At 38.1% G+C, this 10,296-nt stretch overlaps 1 protein-coding gene across 1 annotated transcript in view; it reads left to right on the top strand.

Moving 5' to 3' along the window:
* cdh22 (cadherin 22) overlaps positions 1–10,296 on the top strand; it is a 168,697-nt gene that overhangs the window by 118,266 nt on the left and 40,135 nt on the right. Inside the window, exon 5 of the mRNA XM_005739998.1 lies at positions 8,148–8,267. Coding sequence (XP_005740055.1) covers positions 8,148–8,267 — 120 coding nt within the window. The remainder of the gene's footprint in view (positions 1–8,147; positions 8,268–10,296) is intronic.

Here is a 10,296-nt window from a genome sequence, read left to right as displayed (position 1 = left end):
TCAGATAATTATTTTTTTAAAAGTGAGACATTTTAAATGAGAATAAGAAAGTTCAGTTCACCTGACACTCTCGGACCAGCGGCTGCTTCGGGTCTCTCCTCTTGCCTCCCTTTTCCTTCATCCACCTGCTGGCCTCCACCACTTGCTAATGTTATTGAATCTGTGAAAGCTCTGCGATAGCCACCACACAAAGTAACGAATAACGAGCCTATCAAATCCCAGTAACGAGTAACGCGTTCCCGGTTTTGGCATAATAACTAGTTACCGTGCTCGTTACCACAATAATAACGTAGTTACTGTAACGCGTTACTTAATAACTCGTTAGTCCAACACTGGTTATGAGGCATCATAGTGTGAAATTGACTAGCGTGTTACTTTTTCATTAGAAATAAAATCAAGCAAAGTTACTTGAAAACTGTCTTTAGTTTCCCTAAATGAACTGACTTTGTGCAAGCAAAGTGTTAATGCCGATACACCTGTCCATCCATTTGCTTAACTAGGATGTACCCCACCACTCAGTTTGGATACAGGAAGTATCCGAATTATCCCTAACTTCAGTTTGATACATTTGAAGGATTTTTTTTTCTTTTTCCACTTTTAAAAGGAAGGATAGTCAGCACTGTATTTTTGTATTTTTTTAATGTAAGATCCAAAGTTGCCATTTTGTGTTTGATTGTTTATTTTGTTTTTTTTTTATATTTATTTATTTATTTGTTTAAAATTCAGTACAAAAGCTGGAAACTATTGAGAGGTTAAGATCAAAATGGCTTACAGTTTTGTCCAGGAAACAAATAATTATATGATCCCGTAAAATATGAAAGACAAGTTCAAGGTCTAACAAAGACTAGATTTACAATCTCTGTCATAAGAGATGAAAAATATCTCTAAATCCTTGTTGAGATCTTGAAGAGGATCAATGTAAGCAGGTCATTGGTTTTTATGACATGGCAGATTTTTCTTCCCCTTATACTTCATTCTCTGCCTCACTCTCTCCCCACCTCTCTCCTAGGGCATTTATGTGGATGAGAGAGGAATGAATCACAGTAGAAGTAGTGAAGAAATAACTTTTCATGTGAAAACACCTCAGCTTTTATGGCTTTACTAAATGATCCATAATGCGGGCAGGGAGCACTCAGTCCTGCAGATTAAGGTGGGTAGGAGTGGAAAAGAGGCTCAGTGCTGCAGCCGTTAGACCACTCCGCCGAAGCTCGCACCAGTACAGCACCAGCTGAGATAGGCACAAATCTCTTTTATGAGGCCCCTTCTTAAATAGCTGTCAGTCTGGTGTCTCACACGTGGCTCACTTCGCCAACTTCCCTCACAGTAATTGAACCATCTCTCCCAGAGTGCTGAAATGGTGTGGGAAGCAATTCCGACAGGCTGTGTTGATACCATTAAACCAAACTAATGCATAAATCTAACAATATAGCTATCGTCACCCACCTTCCACTGTATTCTCTGTGCCACAATCCTCCTCGATACTAACACACGGTCGGGGGTTAGTTTTCCTCTGAATATTATTTACATTATATATGATGAATAATTTTCACCGCTAAAGTAATATTTGCAATACAGATTGAATCTTTTTTTTTTCATCAGAAGTCTTTCAAGGCCTTTTAAATAGAGAGGATGCATTCCTAAAATACTAGTTACAGTAAATATTGTAACAGTTAACTTAATAGACTTAGCTATTAATCCCTCCTACCCTGTAGGGCATTAAGTACTTTAAAAAAGACAACAATAGAATTAGAGATTTATTAACTTTTGAATAAAGATGGGAAATAATGTGTAATAAATGGCTGCCATCCAACTCTAATTGCTTACCCATTCTGCTAGAGGCTTAAATGAATAACAAAGCTATATCCTCATTAGCTGCTCAGCAGTGAAATGTTGTAGCCCTGTCTAATTCTCCATGGTCAGGCAAGTCACAGTGCAAATCATAGTTAAACATTGTTGAATGTGGACATTATTAAAACAGCAACTTTACAATTTGCTAAGCCATAACCAAATTAGTCCTTACAGTTCAGTTCAGCTGAATCAAATTCAGGTTACTTCAGTTATTTTTTGCTTATTTTTTAGTTGAATTCTGGTTTATTTATATAGCAGCAAATCCCAAAAATAGTGATCTCATCTACAGTACTCAGGAGAAAACCCCAACAATCAAGAGACTCCCTGCGAGGAATAATTTTTCAATGGTCAGAATTTTTCCATAGGAAGAAACCTACTAGGGTTGAGGGAAAAGAGACAAGAAATGAAAAGGATGGAACCCTTGAGACAACACAAAATACAGACTAGGGGAAAGAGAAAGTGAGGGTGTCTCTCCCGAATCCAGACTGGGACCTAGTTCCACAGAAGAGAGGCCTGATAGCTGAAGCCTCTGGCTCCAATTCTACTTTTAGAACCTCTAGGAACCACAAGTACACCAATCAGACAGAACGTTATGACCACTGGCAGGAGAAGTGAACAAGACTAATTATCTCTTCATTATGGTACTGTTAGTGGGTGGGATATATTAGGGAGCAAGTGGACATTTTGTCCTCAAAGTTGATGTGGTACAAGCAGGAAAAATAGGCAAGCAATGTGATGGATAGACGACTGGGCCAGAGAATCTTCAAAAATGCAGGTCTTGTGGGGGGACTGCAGGGTCAGTATGTATCAAAAAGTAGTTCAGTGGATGGGCTGCATGTCCGCAGGCCAGTTAGGGTGGACATCATGATCCCTGTCTGCTGCTGAAAACACCAACAATGGTCACTTGAGCATCAGAACTGGACCATAAGATGGTAAATGGACAGGTTGTTATATATCACTTTTCTACTCTATCTGAGCACTCAAAGTGCTTTACACAACTTCCCTCATTCACCCATTCACACCAGCAGTTTCTTCTATGGTGGAAGAAGGTAGCCTAGTCTAATGAATATTTTTTGTTTATTGACATTACATGCATATCTGGGTCTGTCTGTGTAGCTTATCTGTACAACACCTGACATCAACATACATTATTGGAAGAAGGCAGGCCCTCAGCAGAGGCACTGTGATACTTTGGGCAATGTTCTGCTAGGAAGCCTGGAGTCCTGCCATCCATGTGGATTTTACTTCGATATGTACTATCTACCTAAGCTTTACAGAACATGTAAACCTTCTCATGGAAACAGTATTCCTTGATGGCTGTGGTCTCTTTCAGCACAATAATGCACTTTGCCACAAAGGAAAAGTGGTTCAGGTTGAGGATTGGTTTGAGGATAACAACAATGAGTTTGAGGTGTTGCCAGTGAAGCTTCACCTGGCAACCTATAGGATTAAAGGATCTGTTGCTAACATCTTGGTACATACCACATACCACAGCATGGGTCAGGGGTCTAATAGAGTCCATGTCTTGATGGGTCAGGTCTGTTTTGAAAGCAAAAGGGGAACCAATACAATATTAGGCTGCTGGTCATAATTTTATTGCTGACTGGTGTAATCCTGCAGCCTGAGAGAGAAGTGCTCTATTAGCTTAAAATGGTACTATGATGTCTTTAAGACATGATGTGGCCTGATTTTTAAGATGGATTTCAAAACATATGATCTCTCTTTCTTGTCCCCGTTAGTAGCCTCATTGCAGCCTTTTAGATTAAATGGTGGCCTTTTAGAACAACCTGACAATAATGAATTTCAATCATCCAGGTGAGAAGTAATGAATGTGTGAAGTGGTTTTTCAGCATCACTCGGAGGCAGGGGAGGAAAAAGTATCCCTACATATTTATTTAGTGTAGGCACTGAAATCTTGATCAACTCTGTTAGTGCTGTTTTATTTATAATAACACCAGACAGTGATGAGGGTGAAATGGGTAAAAGCCAAATTTTCTATACCATGGTATAAGAATATAGCATAATTTAACAGTGCTAGTTAAATGTTTTGTATTTAAATGCTAAGATGCTATTTAAACTGGGAAAAATACTTCATTTCATTCAACCAGTTGGAATCACCATTAGTAACATTGTATGGAGAGATTAAAAATTTGAGGTAGATTTTTTTGAACACAGCAAAAACAAAAAAAATTTTTGCAAAAAATATATGGACCTGTATATTTTGGCAGTTTATTTAATAATGTCTTTATTGGCAGAAGAAGGCGTTAGACATTGAATATTGTGACCTTTCTCCATTAGACATACTATACTTCTCCCGTTACTGTTATGTGCATTACATTTCATTATTTTTATTGACTCCATACAAGTATATCAACATTCAGATCTGCTTAAGTGTCACCAATGACGACAACATACTGTAGGTAATGACATCCCGCTGAAAACACTGAAGCAAGTCAGAACTTTAACAAGAACTCAAGTGCGAAACTTGCTGCTTCACTTCTCTTTTTAATATAAACACAGTAAAGAAGCATTTGCATTTATATAGTTCTTCCAAACCATCTGATGTTGCTGCCAGGCAGTATCCAGAAACAGCTGAGCATCAAACTGATTGTTACCTGGGGAATATTAAGATAAGAGAGTAATCCTATGGACAAAACATGGTTTTGTTGGAGTTTCAGCAGTGGAGCCAGCCAGGTAGGAAAAATTAACAAACCCCTGCCTGTTGCCAGTAATGAAAATGCCTAGCCTCTGTGAAGTCTTATGTTTTAATGTGATAAGAATGGTATCTCACTCATCCCCCAACTGGAACAGAGCATATCTTGATCTTTTGAGACTGGTGCTTATTTTGCATATATGGGACAGGTAATAACTGGATGATACAACTCAGAATACGAATTTAAAAATTCATTCAAACCTAGTTGATATGCAGTACACTGAATTCACTGGAAGCTGCAATATATCAGGATTTCACTAATATCCTCACAAGGATGTTGACAGTACCAGAATTCATGATTCTGTGGCATTGCACATATTTGAATGTCCTTGTTCATTCCCATCTTACACCAGTTGTTTCCTAAAATATTTCATAGTGGCTATGCAATAGCTTTGTTTCACTACATTTGCAGAGGAGAGGGTGATGCCTCATATGATAGGTGTAGTTTTGCATGCAAGCTGGCAGGAGTACCATAGGTGACAGTGATAGAATAGTGATCCGAGCCATCTGATTTAATGGCTGGGTGGCTTTAATGGTAATCTGGCCTCTCCCTCCTGCTTCTCCCCTTAGGAGTTCTATTGGATGACAGGAAACAAACAGTGCTCTGACACTTCCCGCTCATTAGCATCATTAGCATACGGTCATTATGTAGCTGGACAGTAGCATGACAGGGCTCTCAGAAAGGCTACAGTGGTGACCTTTAGTGGACAACACCAGCTGTCAGTAATTACCTAAAGCATTCTCCAGAGGGATGGAGACAAAGACTGACTCCTTGTTCATGAGGACCTGTGGTGCCTAGGAATCTCTTTTTATCTTCCATTTGCCTGGAAGTGAATATATTTTTAGACAGAGAAAAAAATGTACTCACATCCTAGAGACAAGTATGCAGCTGTTTCCTAACCTAAAAATTAGGAAGCCTAAAGTTGTGTAGGCTTTAGGTGGAGTTTTAACTAAAATGTGCTACTAAATGTGGAGCTACGTCTGCGTTTGTGCTGCCAGAGGCTTGTTTGTGCACACTGTTGACAAGTATACTACACCCAGTGGAAAATAATGACTTAAACACCATTGCTCCACAAATTCCAAATTTAACATTTCATGTGGAAATGACTTTATTCTTTGTATTCTCTGTCTAAGTGCCTCATAATCATATGTAATTGTTTGTTGTAGATTACTTTAGCTTCTAACAGGCTTTGATGATACAATGTTGATTCTACAGCTTCATGTTCCCTTTCATCTGTGTGTGCAACCTCTGTATGAATAACAACTTTGAGCCTTGGTGTTGTGAAAAGATAATTTGAAACATCAAAAAATTTGTTTGGAAAATTATGGGCATGGAGGTGAAACAGCTAGTGGGTGCTGTAATATCTGAATGCATTAACTCAACTCTTCCAAAAATAATCGCAGACAAGTATGCATGAACACAGACACAGGTGTTTGCAGGTACTCACACACACATGCTTTTAAGTCTCCCACACTGATGAATTGCTGTGCTCACAACCTTAACTACATTAACGGCGGTGCAGTCTGGTGCACTGTCAAATCACAGCAAGAAAGTTCTGGGCTCAAATCCAGCTGGGGCCTTTCGTTGTGGAATTTGCATGTTCCCCCTGTGCCTCCGTGGGCTTCCCTCCACATTCCCTGGCTTCTCAGCACAATCCAATGACGTACACGCTCTAAACTGGCTATAGGTATGAATGTTTAGTTTTTTTGTCTGAGTTAGCCCTTCAAACACTCTGTTGCACCTGGCACCCCCAGCACCCTGTTACACCAAATTGGATAGAAGCTCAGGCATTGACAGTTGGGAACACAGTTAAGGTTTCCCATCCATTTTCTTAACTGCTTCAGCATCAGCCACACAGACTGGTTGATAACATCTGGTTGCTAGAGAAAAGTGTGTATTCCCCATCTGGTTGGTGAGTGGTTGCTGGCAGTCACAAAAAGGCTACTTCATTAAAAGCCTGCTTGTGATTTCTTTGATTGCTAGCAAATTCAAATGGTTTCCCATAGTTTTCACAAAAGATAACTGGCATGTCTACAAACACTCACTACCTACTTACTAAGTGGTACTCAAACTTGAAAAAGTGCAATGTAAACCAGCCTCAGATGTCTATAGGCTTTTGTGACTAGGACCCAAGTGGTTAAGAAAATGGTAGGATAACCTTAAATATGTTCCTAACTTTTTCATAACAAGGTCCTTAAAAAATCAAACAAGCTACTATACCCCCAGTGTTACTGGAATTAGAAATAACTCCAGTGTAGAGGTAGTAATTCAGTAGTTAGTTCTAAAAATGTAACAAAACATGGAGCGCAACTTAGGCTTTATTACATCCACGAAATAGTGGCAATAAAATACAATGTTGACTCATCAAAGTGGAATTTTCTTCACATTTCCTCTCAACGTATTACCCTAGGCATCAACATAGAAAAAAAAGTCATATTGTGAGAAATGAAGAAGCTGAAACAAGATTGCAAGACTGCAAAAACCAGATACTATGTGTGTGAAGAGCTACAATGAAATTGCTCCACTGCTCTTTCTGTGCGACACATCGTATAATATCATTAAAGTGCAATTTAGACATTAAATTGCAGTTGCCTTCTCCCACTTTTAGAGCCCCCAGTATTATTTCAATCAATCAATCAATCAATCAATCAATCAATCAATCAATCAAGGCTGTATTCGCCACGTGCAGGTTGCCCTGCAGTGAAATGGGACCCCCCCCGACCTTACACACACAACACAGACATCACATGGGGATACAGGTCGGAGATCAGTAGCGTTACAGAAAAAACACTGAAATATACACTACAATGGGAAAGTACAAGAGGAAAAAAAAGAGACCTCTACTCATGCTGGGCTCCTGGAAAAAAAAATCATTAAACCCCCAGTTTAAAACCAAGCAAACAGCTCTGATTACAATATCATCAATATTGTTGTTGTGGTTGCAGTTGTGTGTCCTAAGCTCCACATGACTATTTCATCAATTAGCATGTATATTGGTAGCTCAAATGCAAATAGAAAAAAGCCCTTGAAGGTGTGTAGTTTTCAGAAGAGTTTGCCAGCAGGCACACTCAGGGTATACATTAATCAAAAGACACCCAAACACACATAAACTAAGCCTACTTACATTGTTATTTTTAATTTTAGAAAATATTTATGTGTTACATTTTGTGGTACTGTTGGCATATTTGAGACCTGAAGACAAAGATGATTATAAGAATACTGACATACCTCTGAATGTATATTCCTAATGATAAATAAAAAATATATTTATTATTCCTCATTCCTTAATGAATGTTTGGTGTTGTCTTTTGAGAGCATAGATTGCTGTCAGATTGCTTTGTCTGTCAGTTCTAAATTTTGTATTTTTTACTGTGGTTCTACAACATACTGGCCAAAATAATAACAAACCCCTTACATTAATTATCATTTCAGTCTGTTAATTTTGTCCTCACAAAGACAGAACAGGCAGCAGTTTCATAAAAAAACACTGACATCCTTGAGTCAGGCTCAAATTTGCATTTTTGGATTGTAGTATAACCTTAAAAGTTTGATTTCTTTCCTTTAACTGCTTTTTCTTTTCAAAAGGAACGTCTGTCATGAAGGTTACTGCATCTGATGCTGATGACCCAACATATGGCAGCAGTGCCAGAGTGGTGTACAGTGTACTGGATGGAGAAAAGTTTTTCACTGTTGATAAAAACAAAGGTAAGAGGACACATACAACACTCAATTAACCTTAATTTTTTCCCTTTCTTTCTTTTTTTTCTTTCTCCATTTTCTTTCATCAATATTTTAGGAAATCTGAAGAGACCATAATCAATTAAAATATGTCAAAACACACACTTGTACGTGTATGTATGTATGTGTATATATATATATATATATATATACATACATACATACAAGTGTGTGTGTATAGGATATAGATTTAAGTAAGAGGAGGATCTTACTGGTGTAGAGCCTATAGAAACAGTATGGCCTACCCCACAATCTTTCAGGACTGCAGGAAAAAGCCTGTTGGGAGGGATTTCCTCTCCAGGGAAAAGCACTAAGGTTTTAATGATTCCTTTTTGGTCTCCACCAATTTGATTCGGTCAGCCCAGGCACCTGGATGATAAATGGCTCTGCCTTGGTGGGACTAGTCAGGAGACTAGGTGGTTCATTCCAGCTTCTGCCTCATGACCTCTATTCCACCTACCTCTCTCCCTATCTTGTAGACAAACAGGCTAACCTAATAGGTGTGAGTCAAGAAGGTCAAAATAAAGAGGAGACAAAACAGCTGTGAAATCTACCTCATTAATATCACTCTCACTCACCTTGACAACAAACTCAATAACAAGTCACTGTTTTTTTTCTGTTGCTTTGGCAAAGCTGAAATTGCCTGAAGATGTTTTTTGATTATCCAAGGACTATCCTTTTAGCTGTTTTAAAATGTTTAAACCATACTATTTAATCTCCCCTTTACAAGCACAGTGGATCATTATATTATAAAAAATAAATATCTAGATTTTCTCACCCATTAAGAATTCTATATCTTTATATGCTATTAAATTTTACCAAGAAGCATCAATAACAACAGTAAACTTGCGATGGTATACATCAGCCAAAACTGCAATATAAATCCCAATAAGTTATGAAAATGATGAAATAAGATTTTCTGCTAACTAAATTGTAACAATACTGAAAAAAAACTGTTTTTACTTAATTATGCATATGGTTCATAACTATCAATTAAGCACAACATGAAGTGAAGTGTAGAGTGCCATTGGGCACTGAGTATGCCTTTGTGCTTCTAGATGTCATTCAAGCTTATATCTGTACTCTCTCAAACGGGGCTTCTTTATTTTCAAGGCTCAAAATAAAAAGGAAATAAAAGCAACACAGGTGCTGTCTATGAATGCAACTGCCAAAAGTGAATAAGTAGAGTGCAATGGCACCTGTGGTAAAAATGTGAAAACAGCACTATGTGTGCATCACCAGTTTTTAAAGCCACAAAGTAGCAGAAGGAATGAAGAGGTGACAGGTATAAGTCATCTTTTTTTAGAATCCATGAAGTGGGGAGACTTGATTATATTATTTATTTATTTATTTATTATGTTAATGCAATGAATCACTGAAGCTCCATTTCACAGTTGGTGTACACATTCCGGTCATCCAGTTACAGTGTTTAATCTTAAGGGGGGGTGATATGCTCTGGAGTATGAAGTGCATAGAGTTTTTTTTTTTATGTCTTTGATAAATAAAGACCATGTAGATTCATCTGCATATATAGTTTCTATACCATGAAGTTGGAGCACCACTGCTGTATACTTGTTAGAGATTGTGGCTTTACTTTCGACAGCCCTAATTTAGATGCATCCCCTCTGGCTTTGTTGGATAAAAGAGGAGCATGTCATCTGTCTCCAGCCCTAACTCTATTGCTGCATGTACTGTATTTTGGTTACTCATAGAACAGGTCCCAAGGCTAAATGTGACTGGAATCTGTGAGTTGTATACCCAACACAATGCAACCCTTTGGGAGTGAGACAGCACACCAAGACCGAGAAATATATCTATAGATTCTGATGCGAAAAATCCCAAGGGGTAAAGTGGAATTATATTACTGCTGCAGAGTAAAGCAGAGAGCTACTGATATGGCTAATGCTGGGCCAATAAGGAGAGTGTCTCTTTTTAAACAGACCATGTGTTTGTTACATATACATATATACATATATATATATATATATATACATAT

The sequence above is a fragment of the Pundamilia nyererei genome, unplaced genomic scaffold (assembly GCF_000239375.1).
Source record: "Pundamilia nyererei isolate P.nyererei 1_Seehausen unplaced genomic scaffold, PunNye1.0 scaffold00096, whole genome shotgun sequence".
NCBI classification, from domain to species: Eukaryota; Metazoa; Chordata; class Actinopteri; order Cichliformes; family Cichlidae; genus Pundamilia; species Pundamilia nyererei.
The sequence above is the reverse complement of the archived record's forward strand: the minus strand, read 5'-3'. Positions and strand labels throughout refer to the sequence as shown.